Here is a 22,713-nt window from a genome sequence, read left to right as displayed (position 1 = left end):
GGGGGGGGATTTATGAAGTGAGCACATACTTTAGCCCTGGCAGGAAGTCATTAAGCTGTAAGCTAGAATACAGAGAGAAGCGCTGGCATCTGCGCTGCTGTTGCGTCCATTCAAGTAGAACAGTGGCTCTGAGTTTAAACTCAATAGCGGCAATATTGCTGCAGTGTTATTTTTAAACTGTACATTAGTGATCACAGATTTTTTTATACCACCAACCGGATTTCACCAAGTAGGACATGTTCCTGGATTAACATCTATGTCGATCCTGGAGCAACATTCCAATCAGCCAATCAGAATTAAGGGATATGTTTACCATTTAAGTTAAGTTTAGCCGTATGGTTAGGTTCATGCACTTCTACATGATTGTTATCTGACTATTATTCCTCTCTGATTTTGGGAATAATTTACAGTTATGGTTGAGTTTATGGGTAGGGAATAGGTATGGATTACATTTTCGAATAAAAATTATGTTCCAAGATCAATATAGATGTTAATCCAGGATCGCATCATACTTGGCATAAATAATGACGTGCGCCGTTATATAGCCAGTAGGATGGCCTAAAAAGATACAATAAAAGCATCTTCTGCATGTTTTGGCTTTTTAGTGAGATAGTATATCAGTACTATCTCTAGTATATCAGTATTTTATAACATGGCTGTCCGGAATACTTGATTCTGATTGGTCAGTCACAAAAATAAATCCAAGTTATGTTATCGCAAGGAAACAACTGCTAAAAAGAACTAACTCTTCCAGGAACTTCGAATCACCTTGACTGTCACATCATTACATCAACATTCATAAGTATCTTCCTGTCTGTAACGCCTCGGTTTTTGACAGTTTTTTTTTTTTTTTTGTAGTTTGCCGCAGTCTAGTGAATGAATAGTATGTAGGTTAGTCTATTCTTTATCAAGCCAGTTTGTTTCTGTCAGCATTTTTTAAAATTGAACAATTAATAAACAATTATGGTTTAGAACAGAGATGCCCAAATTAGGGTCCCACGAGCAAAAGAGATTGTCACTGTTAATTTGATGTAACCTTTATTGTTTGTTTTATTGCTGAGCTACAAAAAAGCTAACCGAAATTAAATGTTTCAATCAAATATAAATTAATCTGATATTTAAAAATGTATATACTGCTACTCGATGAAGAGGACTATGCAGAAGACATCGGTAAGCGAATCAAGGCAAAAACTAGTGTAACTCTTTTATTAATTAGATTGTTTTGTAATGAAGTTAATATAAAGCAATGTTTTCTAGTAATTTTTAAACATTATTTAATAAATTAGGAAGTTTTTTGGCCCTTCATAAGAAACAGTTTGAGCACCCCTGGTTTAGAACAATGTTGTATGTCAAAATAGTATGTTTTGTCGCAAGTAGTGGGATAAAGTAATAAGCGGGATAAAGTACATCCAGTATGGTTGCTTTCGCAAAATAAAGCCCTTCAGTCTGTCGATAAGCCTATCAGGCTTTTTTCTATGATAACAACCTCCTGAATGTACTTAAGCCCTAAAATAAAGTACAGTACAGTACACTACAGTATGATTTGGTACCCTGATCAGACTTGTGTTTCCACTGTCAACAGCACACTTACTTGGTAGGTATGGTGAATGAGAAAACACTGTGATCAATGTCATTCTTGCTTACAGAATACAGCTTTAAGGGCTGTTCACATGTTGTGTCTTTTCCACACTCAAGTTTATTATTTCAAATCCAGACAAGCAACAAGCAAACAAAAATAAATAGAGGAAGCTGCACGTTTTTAGATACTACAAACAGCAGATCCTGTTCTTGCTTCTTTATTTGTAGCTGTTTATCACAAGAAGATGTTTTGTTAGAGCTCGGGTCAACCATGGTTTATTGTTGTACCCCGGTCTTGTATTTTTATGATGTCATGTACATTCATTCATTTTCCTTCGGCTTAGTCTCCATTTCAGAGGTTGCCAAAGCGAAATGAACCACCAATTATTCCAGCGTATGTTTTACGCAGGGGATGCCCTTCCAGACACAACCCAGTATTGGAAAACACACATACACACTCATTCACAACGGACAATTTAGTTTATTCAATATCTTTGGACTGTGGGAAAAACCGGAGCACCCGGAGCAAACCCACATGAACATGGGGAGAATATGCAAACTCCACAAAAAATCCACTTATTTTGTTGTTGTTCCCTGAGCTTGTTGTATTCGCAAGTGATGATTCTCTGTAAACCAATCAGTATTGAGCAGCAAATCAAAATGCCAACTGACCCAGCCGAGACTCAAACCAGCGACCTTCTTGCTGTTAGGCGACAGTGCTAACCACTGAGTCACTATGATGTCATGTTTTCGCTGTGTATTTAAAATTTCCACTTGATGTGTTGTTGTTGCCTGAGCTTGTTGTACGCTTAAGTCATGCTTCTCTGTAAACCAATCAGTATTGAGCAGCAAATCAAGCTCCAGCCTATGGTACCGTACCGCTGTGTTTAAAAAGGGTCCCAAAAATTTGGTATGGTACAATTTGCTATTTTGTTACATTTGACAGTGGAAACATAAATAAATGCGTATGATACTTTACTGTACTGAATTGTACCGCTTCGTGACAACAAGCCAAATGAATTCAGTTACTATATTATAATAATGTTAAAATATAGTACATAACATAAAAATATAGTAACAATTGGAAATAATAAATTAGAAAATGTATCAACAGAAAAATTGTTTATGATTTATAATTATAATAAATTATAATAAATTAATAAATCTAAAAAAAGGTATACCTGGGGAAAAAACTGTTACAGGTTTGTGACAAGTAAAAGGGTGTGTAAGGGGTGTCAGAATTTTCTAAATTCCTAGTTTCAGTATTTGAGAAAGCTATTATATTAGCTGTCTTTCTAACAATGCCTTTTTTTCATTAACAGGGTATATGCAGGAATCCTAAAGATAATTTCAACACCTTTTTAAGACTTTTTAAAGACCTTTTCTAAGACCTCATCTTCACTTCAAGTTCTAATCAGAATCAAACCTTTACTTAATAATCAGTTGTTAATAAACAGTTGTGGTAAAATAAATCAATAGAGCGCAACCATGCAACAGAACTCAGATAAGCTCAGAAGAAACAAAGCTTGAAAGAATAAATTACGCTGCTGTTTTTAGCGACAGGCTTCTTCCACTGTTTAAACTCATTTTTCTCCACCCAGGAGTACGCAAACTTACATTTTCGTCTTACAAATGTCAACCTTGCCATGAAAAAAAAAAAAAAAAGTTTACGCCAAAATAGCAAAACCGTTTCTAGGTTTTTTGTATAGGCATGTATATTACAGTGCTTTAAAAATACTCAAAAATGTCTTTGTCAGTGTTTTCAAACAATTATATTTGATTTACCAAAGTCACACACGTGGCAATTTCACATCAGTCACATCCATAACGGAGAGATGTCACATCCATAACTAAGCTTTGTTCCTCATAAATGCAAAAATGTAAAATCAAATAAAATCAATCATGTTTGTTCTATAGTGAGCCGACTCTTATCCTTTTGATTAGCATCATTTCTTTTGGGTTGTGCAGTTTAATTCACAGAATTTCTACAAAGTGTGTTGTATACTGTAAACATGAACACTTTTTTATAACAACCATAATGCATGTTTTTTTCCTCATTTAAAATATTAAAAATGTTTACAGATTAATATTTTTATGCCCCCACAACTCTGTGGCTAGTTGTTTTGAAAAATATAAAGAGATATTTCAATATAATGTTAACATATACTTCCTCTGTCAATTTATGTTTTGAGATTTTACTGCAAATGTCACATCCATAACACTGGAATTGCTCTTTCCCATTTTGCCGTCTGTTCCGCTCTATGGTTTTGCTACATGTGGAGAGCGTGATATCACCTTCCTGCGTTTGTCGCAAAATTCATGACATCACCCGAAAGGAGGAGCTTGGCCGGACGCACCCCGGCCCAAACCAATTGCGTAGATTGAGCACGCCTGTGTTAATATTAGGAGGAAAATAAATATCTTTATGCTTTTTTTGGAGTCAAACACTTTGGACAACGCTTGAACACAATTTAAGACCTAGTAAAAATGCGTTTAAGACTTTTTGATACTTTTTAAGGGTCTTAATTTTCTCATAATTTATTTATCAACTTTTAATACTTTTTAAGACCCCACGGACACCCCGATTTAAGTTTGCTTTATTTGTTTAGAATCGTTAAAACAAAGGCCATTAAATGCTTAAAACGAGAACAAGAGCTACTGTGCATCTGAATTCAGGTGCTTTCAAAGTAAAAGCCCTTAATTTTTTTATATACTCAATCACTCATAAGGCATCGCTTGTTTCATTACTGGAGGAATACATAACATAAAACATAACATAGAAATACAGTACATAACACATTGATAACAAAAATTGAAAATAATAAATTAGAAAATATATCCACAGAAAAATGTTTTAGAATTGAAATAAATTAATAAATCAGAAAAAAATGTATACCTGGTTACAGGTTTGTAACAAGTGAAGGGTATGTAAATGATGACCTTTTTTTTCCCTTTTTGGGTCTCTAGTTTCCATCTAGCACATAGTAACTATCTCTGGTATATAAGAAAGTATTATATTAGCTGTCTAACAATCTTTTTTTCCATTTACGTTTGCTTTATTTGTTTAGAATTGTTAAAACAAAGGCTGTAAGATAGCTAAGACAAGAGCTACTTTGCATCTGCATTCAAACCCTGTCAAAATAATCACACTTTAGCCTCATTCACACTACGAGCAACTTTGTAGCTGCCTGTGGCTCTTGGTGGCGACATGCTGCAAATGCACATTTGTGTAAGTCTACAGCACGAAGAACACAACGGGCCTCTGAGCGAGCTGAGTGAGGATCACATGAGCTCTAGTGGTGCTCTTATTGGCTGTCACTCTTTATTTGCAGTTGAAGGATTTTCAGCTTTGTCGCATCGCTCGACACGCCCATCTGGTCATCAACGGTCGCTGTCGCTCGCCTAGACAGAGGTCACCGGAAGTCTCTCACTATCCGTTGAAATGAACAGTCACTTGTTGCTTTACCGCTGCGAGTCGCTCGTAGTGTGAATGAGGCTTTAATAGTCAAACCATTTTTAAATAGAGATCACAAGCTTCTGAATAAACAAATAAGTGATTTACAGAGGTTCTGACAAAATTTGGTTTCCTTTTTCAATTTAGTATACATTCACAGAATCAGACAAGTCTTCACTTGTTTGATCACTGGATGAATCAGCATTTTGAACTAATCTCTTGAACACCCAATTTAGTGACACATATGTTTTTATTGGCTCTATTTGGTAAGATTTTATAAATTTAGATCGACTGGGATGACCAAGTCATTTTCTCTGAAGTGCATTTGCATAAATTTCAATAAATTGCAAGCCAAAACAAATAAACAAACAGTGCTTTTTGTTCAATTTCTGTCCCTAAATACTGTTAGACTCCCCAGAAAACCATCATCAATTGTAAAATAAACACGGTCATCATTGCATAAATTATAAAAAAAAAAAGTCATCAACTTTTTTTATCTTTATCTTGTAATTTTTAATAAATAATCGAATCCTAATGTTACAATCGCAGATACACACATTGCAATATCAATGCTCAAACGATATATTGTTCAGCCCTAGTAACTGATACATTTATATGCTATTTTCACAATTAATCACATTAATAATAAGTATATGCAAATCCCTGTCATTTAGAAATAGCATTTTGTATGTGTTTGAACAGGGCGACGCAGTGGCGCAGTAGGTAGTGCTGTCGCCTCACAGTGCTGGTTCGAGCCTCGGCTGGGTCAGTTGGCGTTTCTGTGTGGAGTTTGCATGTTCTCCCTGCGTTCACGTGGGTTTCCTCCGGGTGCTCTGGTTTCCCCCCACAGTCCAAAGACATGCGGTACAATTGGGTAGGCTAAATTGTCCGTTGTGTATGTGTGTGTGACTAAGTGTGTATGTGTTTCCCAGTGATGGGTTGCAGCTGGAAGGGCATCCGCTGCATAAAACAAATGCTGGATAAGTTGGCGGTTTATTCCGCTGTGGCGACCCAAGATTAATAAAGGGTATAAGCCAAAAAGAAAATGAATGGATGAATGAATGAATGTGTTTGAACTAAGTTCGTCATCTTCTAACAACAGAACAAGCAACTCTGTGAAACTATGAAATAATAGCTTGAAATTGATTGCTTGAATAAAAGGCAACTACTAAAGAGCATTTACTAAAATAATCTTTGATTTATAGAAAACAAAAGGCCATAATATTAGTTTACTACTACTGTACAAGCTCTGATAATCACTGTGTAGCCAAACAATCAAGATTGACTTCAGAATTACTAGCAAACACAGCGAAAGGGCAATGTGGTAGTTAAACTTCCATTAAATTGTTCGGATAGCAGTAAATTCAGTGCTTTTTGTGCACATTATCCCAACCCATCAAAGAAAGGGCATCGTCCCATGCAAATAAGCTGTGTACATAAATTAACAAACCCATCCACTCAAACCTGGAGCACATCTTCCAAAAAAAAAGTCATCATATCCAATGGGACAGAGCAAACCGATTTGAAATAGCTCCGATGACCTTTCCTCAACCAATCAAAATCCGGGTTAAATCCGAAAAGGTTACGCAGGCACACGAGGCTTCATTTCACACCACTCACCAAAGCATAAACGTACAGTAACAGTAGCGAAATCAAGTGTGCGAGAGAGGAAGAGGGGCCTCGGAGAAGCTCTCTCATCTCCATATCTTATTTCAATGTGGGAACAGCACTCTCAGCAATTATTGTTAGTATCAGTCAGACCATAAAGGCTTTTCCCTGTGGAGCCGAGGCAGCTATCTCACGTTCAGAGCAGGAGCTTGTCGACAATTGTTACGCTAATTGCTTTCACAGCAAGTGTCATTTATAAAGAAAACATGCTCTAAGACACACACCGAGGCTCAACATATGAGTGCGAACGCACACACAAGCACTCTCATTACCACTCTGACTGCTAAGAAGCAATAATGTACATATGCTAGTAGGGCTGCACACTATATCGTTTCAGCATTGATATCGCAATAGTCACATCGCGATTATACGCAATATTGAGTCTGGATTCTAATTCATCATTTCGCAAGTGTTTTTTTGAAGCCTGTGATCATGTGAGGGTTTGAAAGCATTAAGGCTTAACAAATAGTATCATGTAAAACTTCGACAAATGAATAACGTTTAATTTTATTGAAATATATAGCTTAACTGATTCAGTGTGATGAGCCTGCTTCTGTGAGAACAACATGCTAATCTGTGGTCGGATTCCTGACACCACTAACTGTCAATCATCTTCCACTGTCAATAAGCGTGCGCCAGAGCCTACTTGCTTTTGATGTACGTACATACAGAAAATGCTGCTTCGCAAAGCCAAGATCGCCGAGCCCTGACGGTGTGGTTGAGTCGAACATTGAGTACGTATGGGCAACAATACTTTAATACAATTTTAATACAATTAAGACAATACTTTGATTAAGAGTCTACCAAATACTAAACAGCGGTTTTTGAATACCTTAATCCGACTAAAGTCATTACTGAACTAAACAGAAATGGAATTAAGACATGAGGACTATATATTTGTGGCATTATTGAAGTAAACACCGCAGTCAAACTATTACCGTCTATTACCGTCATGCAGGACTTTTCGCCGCATTTTGTGATAAGATCCACACACACGGCTGTCAGTAAAGGACCACACACACACACACACACACACACACACACACACACACACACACACACACATCACGAAATGCGTGTTTTTTTTCTCTTTCCATTCAGCTTTCCATAAAAACAACACTCCTCCATCAGTCCTTATTCGCGTCTAATACCCCAGTTTGTCACAGTGGCGTGAATGTGAAAGTGAAACTGCCGAACTTGCAGTAAAGTCGAAAAATTAAAGACGAAACACCCAAAATTGCAAGAGTCTCTTCAGGAAACGTGAATAGTCTGGTGACGCAACATTCAAAAAGCACTTCATGTAACACCTTAATTATTGTGTTATTAAAGCAAATAACTGATGTCCAATAAACATAGTCAGTAGTGTCTTCAAAGTTAGTGAAAGATCCATATGGGCATCCTGCTGATTTGATTCAGAAGGGCACTTGTTTGTCAGATGATTTACTTTCATTCATTCACCGTCATTCATTTTAAAAAGCACCTGCTCCATTTTATTTGTATATTTACTGGAACGCATTAACTGTACAGGTGCATGATAGCTAGCTGTGGAGCTAATGTTAATCATATTCCCTCTATTGAACGCATAAAAATCGGCATCATAATTTACTCAAGTGCATGCCTCAATATCTTGTCCCCCTGTAAATAGGTCCTGGCGCGCCCCACAGTTTAAAAACCCCTGATGTGTTTGGATCACAAATCTCTTGGTTTGGATCACATAATGTTTTTTTTTTGTCACGGATCGGACCATTTTTCAGATCAGCCAAAAAGGGGAGAAGACTAATTTAATTTGCTTTCCATTTGTTATAAAAACATCACTGCAAGATACTTTTGGTTTTAACAAACAGAACTTAGAACCTGTAACTTTAGTAAAAATAAAATGAAAAAATAATCAGCTGAAAAAAAATTAAATAAAATATTCAGCATTGTGAAAAATTCACTGTTACTACTACTGTTGCTGATAACGTTAAATGTAGAAATCTGATATTATAATTTGTACAATTCATATTTATTTTTAGTCTCATGTTCAATTAATGATTCAGTTATTGACTGATAAACTATATGTTTCATTGCTAGATGATCATTTTTGAAGAATTATTCAGTGGCATATTTTTGATGGCTGGTTGTCGCCACCTATTGGTTAAATAATGTAATGTAATAATGTAATTTCTGCCTAAAACTTTCATTTTTGAGCGTCATTTAATGCATATGACAGTGTTTTTAATATTTATCATAAACATCAGTGGTTATATCTAAACTATAAACAGTTATTCCAGTACTTCTTTGTTATTTGACTGTTTCTAACTTTATAACTAACTCAAAAGACTAAATCTCTTTCTTGACTTTTGCATTTTCAGATTTAAATGCAGCGATTCCAAGGTTTAATAAAAATATACAAATCGTTTTATAATTTATGTTGCGTGGTTGTTGAGATCCCGACCTTTTAATGATTAATCGTGCAGCTTACACTGAATGCATTGATGCAGGCTAAACAAATAGTGACAGAAAACACCTGTAATAAAAAACCTCACCACATCCCGAATAACCTACCACAAATTCTTCCATCATGGTTAAATTTTACAGGAAAGCCTGAATGCTTTCATACATGTGATTTTAATGACGCAAGAGGCGATCTCTCTGCGATCGTTACAAATTTAGGATTAATCTACAAGTTTAAAATAATGCATTAATCCGCAGGTCACTTGTGTTCTGAACAGTGGGTTGTGATCTTCGAATCAAGGATCAACTGTGATCCATTACACCCATACTATGCAGTACTATTTTACATTTGATTATTCAATTACAATATACCTAAATATAGACTCCTCGGAAAACTATAAAACACTGTTTATTTAATTTGCATATTTTTCTTTATTGAATTTATCTATGCTTGTAGATTTTTTCCCTATCTTTTATGCATATATGCAATCCCCTACAGAATCATCCCAATCAATTTTTAAAATCACACATTCTAAATAGTTATGCAATAGTCTATTCTAGTGAATTTATACTGATATCGCAATGTTTATCACAGAATAAAAAAAAAAATATCATAATGTTACATTTTTCCAATATCGTGCAGTCCTGTATGAAAGTAAAGCCGGGAGACACGGTATCAAAAATTGTCACTACATCCATAGTTATTAAATGAAGCTGAATTGTAAATTTTGTAAATCACATGGTTTTAATGTGATTTTAATCTGATAGTTAATTACTTTTCAAGCTCTCTGTGATATTTAGTAAATCGAATAAAAATATATGTTTCTTTGTGCTGCAAGGAATTTATCTAATTATGCCTATTATGCCCCTTTTTGCAAGACGTAAAACATGTCTCTGATGTGCCTGGAGTTTGTATGTGAAGCTTCTGCTCAAAATCCCCCACAAATATATATATTTTTAATAATTCTTTGAAATTGTCCCTTTTAGGTTTTGCTTCAAATTGTGCCATTTTGGTTACTGTCACTGTGTACCCAGCACTCTTTTCAAAATAGAACAGAGCTACAAGCACCATGATGGCCGATTCAAAACAGAATCTCAAACGTTTTCTTTGCGAAAAACTGAAAATGTCAAAAGAAGTTTCTCAGAAATCTATGGAGACTACAGTGTTCATTTGTACATCCCAAAACTCTACATTTATAACACCTCTTAGTCGATGACATTATCTTCAGCAGGTATAGTGAAAACTGAAATGGTGAATGGCTGCTTCTCACTCAGGGCTGTCTATGCTAATGAGGAAGAGATCGTCACTAATGGTTGGGGCTCATGGGGCCGATGACAAGTACAAAGAAAGATTGTTAATCAAAGTGTTTCTACAGACTATTTGTATAAAGTGTAATTATGAAAAATAGAACTGATTTAATATTAACTATTAAAAATCTGGCTATATTCATACCTTGTTCCCACACAACTGTATTTATCTTTGATAATAGGTCCCCTTTAAATTGTTTTTGTAAAGCATTTTACTGTTTACTAATTGTATTTTAGATAGCGAAACATCTTTAACTAATTGTTAATGCTGTGCATGAAATGATTAAATAGAATCAAACATCAACAATATTGCCAATGGTTGCCAAATTTATATGAAAATCTGGCAAATTCATACTTGCAGAACATAGTAAATGGATATGAACTACTCTTTTTTTTATATCATTTACATAAACAGGACAAACTCCATTAAAGTAGTAGCTTTAAACTGATATATTGAAAGAGTTCTGTCTTTTTTATCTGGAAATGTGCAATCAACGCATTTTTACATACAATGATGTGCAACTTGCTAAGAAGAAACATTTCATTAACGCCCAGAAACAAACAGAAAACCACAACCACAACTCAGATAACCAAAAGCCCTTAAACGAAAGTCGAAACAGGCTTCGACATGTTAGAAACAAGCTTATAGCAAACACCTCCACTGTGTCAAGGGGAACTACAAGACTCAAAAATCATTTGTATGCTCATAAATCTTAATGGAAAAAAAATATATCCTCCACTTCAATGCACTAGTGTGTAACAGTAATAGTGTTCGCTGAATGAAAAACTTGGAAAAGGTTTGCCTGTTTAAAAAGAAAACACTATTACTTAATGAGCCACTTATGACTACTCTCAATTTCATCCCCATTATTTTTATTGCAATTTTCAGAGGAGCACTAATGCTAGTCTGTTGTTTCTGTCTTCGCTGAACAGCTTTTTCTGCCAGCGGGTGCTTCTTGAAAGAAAGACAAAAAAAACTCAATTGCTGGAAAATGGTACAAGTGGTGAATTTTCCAACTCGGCCTTGAGAATGTTTATTGCTTACTATTTACACTCTTTCACAGAACATTGTGTTGACTAATGGCAAAGTGAAACAAATAAAGATAAACCGCATGACCTCAGATAAATCTTTTAAACAGCATCTTACAGTTGGTTAAATTTTTTTATTATCTCTCAATTTTCTCCATCTCGTCATCTCTCATACTCACTAGCACAGGCCAGGAGGATACAAATACTGAAGTTTAATACTATTATTAATATGGTTATACGTATTTAAAAAGTGCCACAACGCCCAGGTATGGGCCGGTATAAGATTCTGATGGTATGATAACCTTGGATAAAAATATCACAGTTTCATAGTATTGTGATTACTGCTCTAAGTTATAATATTTTTAAATGTCTGAAAAAAACAACAACTTTTTCCCATTTGAACACTATATTTTTAAATATTTAGGAATAGTAAACATGTCAGGCTAAATAAATTATTGACCTCTACTGTCTTCATTTGTTCCTAAAACAGATTTTTTTTTACAATTTAAAATGGCATCTTAAGATATCTTTTCTGCTGGAGATACTGTTGTCCTAAACAAAAATCATACACACAGTACACATCGTCCCATGCCTACGTCCAGCTACACCTCTCCAACCTCAAGTCTAAAGGCTGATTCATACGTCTGCGTCAAGTGACCACCATGACCCACGGCGCATATCTTGCTTGTAGTTGTGCACTTCTGCATGCTGTTTGTGTTGCTCTGCAATAACACTTACGAAACGCTAGCTGGCAGCAGGTTGTGTTCCTCTGTGTTGAGTTTCTTCGCCAGTGTTTTATTTTTTCTGATTGCTACCTTAAATGTACAAATAGATAATCTCGCTCATTTACAAGTGGGAACTGGTGGACGTGCAACAACTTTAATCATAAGTTAAACACAAAACAAAAATTTCCATCTGAAGATCCTTAACAGGACTCTACACTAGCGGCTCTCAGCACCACCCACACTTGTCACTGCTACCAAGCTGACCAATCACAGAACTTGCGATATTCGTTGTTATGCTTTGCGATATGTATAGTTGTGTAGTTATATTTTTTGAAAGATGCGTGTCACCGTCAGCCACGCTGAGGTCTATGCAACCATGCGAGAGCTGCGCCAGACCATACACGTGCTCTTGACGCAGAAGTTTATCACTATTATTAATATGGTTATACGTATTTAAAAAGTGCCACAACGCCCAGATATGGGCCGGTATAAGATTCTGATGGTATGATAACCTTAAATAAAAAAAAAAATCATGGTTTCATGATATCACGGTATTGTTATTACTGCTCTAAAATAAGATATTTTTAAAAGTCTCAGTAAGAAACAACTACTTTTTCCCCCTTCGAACACGATATATTTCATTTTACGAAACATTTATAATACTTTGAAACAGTAAACCTGTCAGACTAAATAATTCAAATGAATCATTGACTTATGCTCTCTTCATTAGTTTCAAAAACACAGATTTCTTTACAATACATGAAAAAAAAACACATTAAAAAAACCTTTACACATACCTTAGGAAGGGTATAACAGAATTTTTTAGCAGTTTTAATATCTTGACTTTTCCAAACCGCAGTACCATGAGTCCGGTTATCGTCCCATGCCTTTGCACAAGAAGAAGAGGCCGATCACACCAAACTCGCTTTTATATTCCAAAAACGCGAGGCTCACTGCATTGCCTTTTTGTTGAGATGAAGAAAAAAAAGAAGTGCGGTGCGCTTTTATGTCGCTATGCAACGACTGAATCAGCTGCGCATTGTGCACGAGTGTTGCTGTTGATATTAGTATATATTTTACATTTAATAATATTGTGATTTTTAAGATTTGTTAAGTCAAACAGCTCTGGATAACTCAAAACAGTAACCACCAGTCTCCCCTCTATCTTCAAAAATCTCCTTAGTCATCTTGACAACACAAACACTGCTGTCACCTCAATGGAAATCCCCACCTCTGCTTTCATTTGATTGGATAATGAAGACGTGACTGATCTAATGCACTTTTTCCGCTCAGAGTTTACTTTTTTAACTGCGAGCACATGGCGCGCAATGGCAAAAACATGAGGCGCTGCAGACGGTTAAAAAGCGAGGTGCAAAGGATGCATAAGCAGCATGCAAAATGCTCGTGGCCATTAGCAAATGATTTTAAAAAAGGCACCTCTCAACGCAAAAAACGTGTTCGGTGTGATCGGCTGCTAAATCAGCCTTAAGACTGTTTAAAACAGCTATCAATAGGTTAGACATCTTAAAGCAGCTAATGTGGAATTGTGAAAACATCAGCTAGTGAATCAATTGAATGTTCTGTTATGGTGCATTTTAAAAGATATGTAGTAAATACAATAACATGGCAACAGAATAAGGGTAAAACCAGTTCATCACCATCATCCTCATTTGCTTTAAAATAATCATCAAACTGGAGATGCCACATTCCAGTGCAATGCTTTATATAGGCGCTTCCCAAAAATTCCTAAGCTTCCACTTTAAAATCATCAGCCTCACCTATAATTCAACTATTAGTCATTCAATAAAACAGGTTTTGTTGTCTTTAAATACATGGGTAAAGTGGATTAAGCTATGTCAGACCACACACTTTGAATACTGCCATAGTAGTCATATGTTACACTGTGCAGTGTCTTTTACAAAAAAAAACTAATTACATAAAGTGATAGTTCACCCAAAAACGAAAATGACCTCATCATTATTCTCCCTCATGTGGTTTTAAACGTTTCAGTTCACACAAACGAACATACAGTATTTTGAAAAAAAAAAAAAAAGAATTGCTGAAAAAAATACTATGGAAGTCAATGGGTCTCATTAACCAGCATTCTTCAAATCAACTTATTTTGTGTTTAAGAAACTCAAATAGGTTTTGAAGAAATGAAGGATGAGTAAATGATGATGGAATTTTTATTTTTGGAGTGAACCATCTCTTTAATGCCATGCTCCAATCCTACAAATGTAATGTTTTAGGTGAGTTTTAAGTGACCATTTGTGTTCACATTTCAGAGACTCTGTCCTCTTAAAATGAAGCTTCACCTCACTTTTGTATACAACACATGCATGCTATATGAACAAAGTCATCTTATAAGATTTACAAGAAAGCAGAAAAGTAAACGACTAAAAAGGATGTGGTTGGCAACTATGGTTTCAATCATAATCTGTGTGTTTTGGTGCAGCATAATAAAGCATGAATATATTGTCATGGTGCGCAATCTCACAACACTTCCAGTAATGATCACACACTAGGTCAGCAGAAGGACAGTACAACTACCATTGGAAGTGCATGAATGTGGAACAATTTAAAACCCTGTTAATTAACTGAATTTAGCTTTTTACAATTGTGATTGAATTGACAAAAACACTAAATATGACCAAGTATGAACTAGGCCTATTTGTCACACATTTTATTCCACCAAGGCTGTTTTTGGGCTGTTAGTGAAAACCTAACTGAGATCTAAAAATAGTCCACAACTAGACTAAGTCATCAAATAGACAGACTGACAGACTTCACATGTGTATTCATTCATTCCTGTTTATCTAACGACATCTTTACTTATATAAATAGATATCTGACATCCCAAATTTAGGATGCTTTCACACCTAGATGTGTTTCGGAATATGCCATGTTTGCCCACTTAGCTCGGTTCGTTTGGGCAAATGTGAAACCCGCAATCCTGCTCTAGGTCCGAGAGGCCTGAATTAGGTGGTCTCCACTTGGTTTAACCAAACTCTAGAGCACTTCGGTCGTAGTGAGAATGCAACGATACAACAAACTAACAAACCAGGTTGTATCATAGTGTATTATAATTATTAATTTGGGATGCAACGATTGTAGATTTTGGTTGTTATAGTCACGTGACTCCATTCTTTTAACTAGGCCTGTAAAGTGTGAGCCTGGAAAGTGTGAGCGCGTCGTGCTGCTTGCGCACCACGTGCATGTCACTGTCAGTATGCGCGCACATTCCATGCACCTTCCATTGGAAATAACGAACTTGAACATACAAAAGACGGGATATGTAAATGGCCTTTAGTTAATAGCCGCAGCAATATTTAAAATCAGCTTGATCCAGTGTGTGTGCGTATTAGCTTCGGTGTACATGCACAGAACTTTAAACTAGCACACATTTGGCATAACTTTGTTTAGTTGCAGAAACGAAGTGCTGAGAAGCCTTTACGATTATTTAACGGTGACAAATTAAAGCGCGGTTAATAGTGAAACTGATTAATTGTTGCATCCATATGTGTAATAGCCATATATGGCAATAAGAAGAGAGAATGATGAGTAGAGATATCATTCTGTAATGATGAATTATTAAAATATATATAATATCATTAACTTTTTGGCTAACTCAGCTTTTGATATAGAATTGATATATATATATAGCATATAAAAATAAATAATATATAGAATATATCAAATAAAGTCTTATAAAAATAAGATTGCGTTTGAGTTATAGGTGTGTTTTGAGCATAACCTGCATTAACCAATCAGAGTCTCATCTTCCATTGCCTTTTTCAGAGGTTCAGTTGTGTCGCGTCACGGCGCATTTGGTATTTAACTGTTTGTAGATACATATCTACAAACAGTTAAACAGACCATCTGTGCGAGGTTAAAGAATGAGCCTCCTCCATTCGGCCTCTTTACCTTCTGTTTGCTTTACTCTTACTCTTTACTTTACTCCTTTACTTTAGTAGATAAGGAAACGATGTTGTACGCACTCCACTGAAGACATCTATTAGTCTAATTTAGTGCAAAGATTTGTTTCAAAACTATTTCTAAATTCAGTTCTAATTTCTAATTGGTCAATGGCACGGTCCATTTCACTTCCTCAAAATAGCAACGTGACAACAATGCGCCTTAACACACTTCCTTTGTAGACCGGCACGTCCATGAGTCCACAAAGTGGCGCAAATGGATTTGCTATTTAAACAACATGAAAATTAGGGTTGCACTGATCTGAAAATAGCATCAAATCATGCCAAAAACTTCTTGTCCCTTATTGCCATTTGATAGGGCCGATAATGTCTAATTTCTCACCATCATAAACTAAAGTAACAATGTATGACAGCTGAGCGGAATCCCGGAACTCTGACCAATGTGAGGAGAGTTTACTTGCACGTGACTTGTTTTAAAAATATTTGCTGTCTGAAAGGGAACCGCTACAATAACTGTAACTATTTTAATCCCTGTTTTTGGAACAAAACAATCTATCGGCCTTGCTTTAGCCAGGAGATCTATTAGATGTTTATTAGGACATACATTAGACATTATTACATTCTTTTAAAAACAAAACAATAAACATTTACTTTGATAAGGGGGCCTACATGTCTTCACATGTCAGTGGACGTAAACACATAGTTTGACAGCTCAGCCACAATATGAACAAGCAGAGATCAGATCATAAAATCCAAATAATACACTTCGCGTTCACAAAATTCCAATTTGTAACATTAAACCCAGAGAAAGATCAACTCCCTAAGCAAAGAGGATTTACATCCTGTATCCAGCACATCCACACGCTCGCACAAGCCTCTTGGTTCTCAGGAGGGGGGAATAACTGCAGCATTCTTATCAATTAAGTACTTCATTACACAGAAGGACTTAAAGAGCTGGGAGGCATTATGTAATTTTGCTAAAATGCATCTCAAAGCCTCTATCACACTGCATCATATCCCACAGCTGACATTTAAATCACCCTAGAAAATCCGTACACACACAGGTAATCTGATTCAGAAGCAAATCGTTTAGTAGTAAACAAATGTATCTGATGGATTTCTTTTGCCAGATGGAGAGCTCCATTCATTGAGCTGTTCATCAGACATGCAAAACACAAGAAAGCATTCGGAGAAAGACACGTTTATCTGCAGTGGCCTGAATTACGTTGCTCATGTGGGTGGATTCCTAAAAAAAAATCATGCCAACTTCAAAATCTCTTAGTGTGAAGTAATGCCGTTCATACGATGGACAACTATTTAGATAAATTGAACTGTAGTCTCTGGGGTTTCAATTTCCATAGTTTGTTTTCAAAAATTAGCATGTTTACAAAATTGCAAGCAAAGCCAATAGTAATCAGGGCAGGCAGGGCTCCAGACTGTGAGTAAGTGATTGTATTTGCAACCTTTTTTCCTGCCAGTGCCACTGAATTTTTGAAAGAGGTCGTTCTGGTGCCACTAGCGATTTGCAGAACTGATAAGCAATGGCATTCTGTTTGTGTATCAGAATGAGTTTCACTGGAATTACATGACCACTATCCAGTGAAATCCAATGAGGAAGTTTGTTAAAGATCTCTATGACACAAACCACAAATTTTACTTGTTTAAAGGGATAATTCACCCGAAAATTAAATCTGTCATCATCACTTGTTTAAAACCTGAGTTTCTTTCTTCTGTTGAACACAGTATCTATAGAATTACTTTGAAAAAAATGTTGGTTGATTGTAGCTATTGACTTCCATTGTTGGAAACAATACTATGGAAGTCAAAGGGTACCATTAACCAACATTTTTTAAAATATGTTTTTTGTCAAAGACTATAGAATACACAAGACTTGTCACTCGTATAGCTTTGAATGGGGAAAAGTGTAACGGTCAATATGATGAATGAAGCCCCATCTACTAGTTCAGGAGCCAATCATCAATCACTATATACTGACGATTCCTCATGAAGAAGCTCAGACCAAATGTCTGCTTTTGAAACAGTTTGGTGGTCAACAAACACACTGGTATCTTAGTGACTTGCTTCACAGACATAAGAAATATACCCACATAAAGCTTAAAATCTTTAAATGAGCACACAAGCACAAAAATTTTTGACATTTATACTGTACTAAATGCCTTTACGTCATAGTTTTTCATAACAAATGTCTCTGAAACTTGGGTTACCCATTTCAGTGAGGTTGTTATACAACATTTGTAGTTAAAAGAGTAGTGTATAATACAACACAACGCTTGTGGTTAACAGAGTAGTGTATAAAACTGTATTTTTGGCATTTATACTGTACTAAATGCCTTTTTGTCACAGTTTTTCATAACTAATGTCATAGAAACTTGGGTTACCCATTTCAGTGAGGTTGTTATACAATACTTATGGATAAAAAGTAGTGTAAATTACTGTATTTTTTTAAATTTATACTGTACTAAATGCCTTTACGTCACAGTTTTTCATAACAAAAGTAATTGAAACTTGGGTTACCCATTTCCGTGAGGTTGTTATACAACACTTGTGGTTAAGAGTAATGTATAATACTGTATTTTTGGCATTTATACTGTACTATATGCCTTTACGTCACAGTTTTTCATAACTAATGTCATTGAAACCTGGGTTACCCATTTCAGTGAGATTGTTATACAATACTTATGGTTAAAAAGTAGTGTAAAATACTGTATTTTTGAAATTTATACAATACTAAAAACATTTTTACATCACAGTTTTTCATAACAAATGTCATTGAAACTTGGGTTACCCATTTCAGTTAGGTTGTTACACAACACTATTCTAAATGCCTAAACGTCACAATTTTTCATAACAAATGTCATAGAAACCATACATTTTGGTTACCTTTTCAGTGAGGTTGTTATACAATACTTGTAGTTGTTGTGATCTACAAATGTAGAAGCTATAGCTGTTGCAATTTTTACAGATTGTATGGTTTTTGTTCATAAAAAAACACTTCTGCTACTCTCAACTCAAGCTTCTATGAAACTTGTATTATTATTAGTACCACATGAGCAGCTCTACCAAATCAAGTGTTGTTGTCTCCATCTGCAAAATTGAACACCAGCAGTGCCAATGCTCTCAAATGTTAGTCTGGAGCCCTGGCAGAAAATGTTTATTTATTAGGACATCTTTACACGGCGGATTTAAAGCGGCCCAAAACAAGGTCTGTGTGTGCTCAGAATTCAGAGTAAAGACACTATGCTGCATTAAACGGTCTATGTAAATACACATTTTTGTGAATTTATGCCACTTCAGATTTGGTTTCTGTGCCATATAAAGAGATGAAATGCCTGAACAGGTCTATGAAGCGGAGAAACTACTGCTCAATTAGTAATGTTTAAATAAACACACACAGTCTAGCTTTTTTTTACATATTCGTAACACATTCAATAAATCATTTGATCTCCAGATCATACTATGAAAACTGTTTACACAGTCGATGTATTAGTATGTCGGTGTTTGTTTATGTGACTGAGCCTTGTTTTACAGTTCACTGGTCATGTTAGGCCACTGTCATTTGTCATGAATGTACTCACACTCGCTAGCCAACAACCACCACTTCAGCTGACTATACAACTCTCAGTCAAAGACTGTTTGCACAACGCATACGTAAAGCTGTCATTCACATGCCCTTATTAGCTTGTCTGTTAGTATCACAAGTTTAAACACACCATTTGATGAATCAATTATGCTGTCTGGAATACACACACATGTGCTCACACGCAAAACAAATACAGGCCACATTCACCACATGATGGCTTACAGTTCTTCAGGTTCACTTAAGAAAACAATTAAGACATAATGGGTGCTGCTGGTGATTTCTTTTTAATAAACATTGGTCAATGGCGTGACACTTTTCTTTGTGGTAAGAAACTATTAGGCAATGTAAAAACAGCAGAATATTTAAATGTAAAAAAAAACAAAAACAACGTTCAGTCAGTGTGGCATCCAACAATTACAAGCCATTACAAGTCCTTCTTAACTGTGTTAAGCTCATCAATATATAACATTTTGTCTTTTTAATGAGGCAAAAAAGATTTGCCCATATTATTTGAGTACTGTCTTCATATTCACAACTCAAATATTTAAAATGTACTCATGCTGCAATCAATGATGTCATATTTTAAGGAAAACGGGAAAATTGCTTTAGCTAATTTGCTTGTAAATATTAATATCAGAACACTTGTCATGGCCAAAACCAGTAAGAAATGGAAAAACAAACAAACCTTAGGACCTTTTAAAACTGTCGGTAAGTATTCACACTTAATTTTTTTTACAATACGAATACATCGTATTTGAACAGGTTATGATGAGTAACCACAATTTTTTATTTTAAGATACAATTTTTACTCAATTTCCTCAATAAACTACTAATTAGCTACTGAAAAATAGTTATTAAGGTAGTACTTGGGTTACTATAGGTAATAAACAGTTAATATCCTAATAATAGGCAGGTAATAAGCTAGTAGTTAATATTGTGAATTGCTACGTAAACTAAAGTGTTAAAACACTGTAAAACCCAAACAGTTAAGATAACTCAAACCGTTTGAGGAAACCGATTGCAACAAACCATTTAAGTTCAAAAACGAATCCTAATGAGTACTGTGAACTTAATCCATTTAAGTAAACGAAGCAATTTGAGCACAGTAAAACTCAATAGATGAAGAGAACTCAAACCAACGGAGTACTGTAAAACCTAATAAGTTAAGGTAAGTCAAACTGTTTGAGGAAACCGATTGCTACAAATCATTTAAGTTAAAAGTTTTTTTAAAAAATCAATACGAGTACTGTGAACTTGCTCCATTTAAGCTGAAGTAATGAGGTATTGAATTAACTCATTACCTGCAACACAGAGTTCAAATCTCTTTTTAAATGAGTAGAATTAACTTTGTCAATTTTGAGTTAACTACACTCATTTCATTTGATAAAGTTGACTGTGGGGTTTTACAGTGTATGTCTTGATATTCACAACTCAAAAGGTACTTTTATGTACTTTAAGAGAAAAAGGTTTGCTCCAACTCAGAGCTGCAGGTCATACAATAAGTGTATGAGTCGCTCATAATGGTGCATTAAGTTATAGGAAAAATAACATTTTGACTTTAACTTATATCATAGTAACTTCAAGAAACCATCTTGATATTCACAACTCAAACTGTATAATGCACTCAAGAAACAAATAAGTACCAGTCTACTTAACGGATTTTAATCTAGGTTTAAACTAAGAAAACAATTCTATCATCTTGACTTGAAGAACAGTATGTCACTGAAACAGTACAGTCACGGTATGCGCCATATGAGAGTTAAATGTCAGCAGATAATAAGCGTCATTTAAGTGACATTTACAGATTTAAAAAGCCCCCAAAACCATCAAGACCACAACTTCCTATTTGTCAGAAATCATTTCAGCACTTTAACAGATGACAAAGCCAAGTGGTATTAGAATGCTTGCTATTCAAACCGACTGTTTTCCTCGATGTGACCTGCCAAACAATGCTGACACACTTCTGCAAGAGTGACAGCGCGAAACATCAAAGGCCGTGACCTCTATTACGTCACCGCGTAGTCTTACTGTATTTTGTCATCATTATCGCTCACTGACAAGGGAACTTCAGGAATGCGCCACAGTGACAACACCGAACACCTGTTTAGCGCCCTCAGAAGCGGTTATGTCATCATCACAACCGTATAAAGAACAAAAAACTTGCACCGTCGCCGCGGCCATAGACGGTCGGACGTGTTCAGAATATTCAACCTGGTTCTTACCTCGAGACGGTCCAAACTGATGAAACTGGCAATGGCAAATCCATCAATAATATCCTCCTCCTGAGAGCTAGACTCGCGTCTCTTCCTCCGCGGGGGTCGCGGTGTTCTATTCGAGGATGTCGAGCGTGGCGGAGCGTTTTTACCGGGACTTCGCTCCCGTTCGGAACCAGACGAGGGGCTCCGAATGCGGGCTTCCCCGGCGCGTGCCTCCCGTTTCCGTCCCCTCTCCCGCTGCGAACGGGATCTGCGACTCTGCTTCACTTTCCCTTCCATTTTAAAATCGGTGCGATGTCCTCCCCCCCGCCCCCCCGCAAAACCCCAAAAGAAAAAATGACACCCGATCACGTAAAAACCAATCGATTCCACACAATCAGTGAAACACACCCATAAGATACTGAAGCCTGTAAACAATTTACAGTATGACCTTGGATGTTAAGCTCCGTAATGTGATAAACAAACAAATGTGATCCATGCAGGTTGAGGCGTGTAGCTATAATCCAAAGCACAGCGTCACAGGATCGAAACGCCTTGTTTCATTAAAACAGGTGCAAAATGGCTGTTTAATTGCAGTAGCGTGAATTCCACGCGCACGGCAACTTTGTTGCAACGCTATACAACAACATCAGCGTGTGTACATACTGCAGACCGCGCGCTGGATTCATGTCGCTGGCCCAGCTTTAATTTCCACCCAATCCATGAGCCACTGTGTCAGAAACAGCATAAATAAGCCTCCGCGTGTTTGTCGCGCAATTTAAAA

At 36.0% G+C, this 22,713-nt stretch overlaps 1 protein-coding gene across 1 annotated transcript in view; it reads right to left on the bottom strand.

The window, feature by feature from the left end:
- Positions 1-22,256, bottom strand: part of fbrsl1 (fibrosin-like 1) — a 579,938-nt gene extending 557,682 nt beyond the window's left edge. The window contains 1 exon segment of the mRNA XM_056457467.1: positions 21,957-22,256. Coding sequence (XP_056313442.1) covers positions 21,957-22,229 — 273 coding nt within the window. The 5' untranslated portion in view covers positions 22,230-22,256.
- Between the last annotated feature and the right edge of the window lie 457 nt (positions 22,257-22,713).

The sequence above is a fragment of the Danio aesculapii genome, chromosome 5, assembly GCF_903798145.1.
Source record: "Danio aesculapii chromosome 5, fDanAes4.1, whole genome shotgun sequence".
NCBI classification, from domain to species: Eukaryota; Metazoa; Chordata; class Actinopteri; order Cypriniformes; family Danionidae; genus Danio; species Danio aesculapii.
This window is presented reverse-complemented; position numbering and strand designations above follow the sequence as displayed.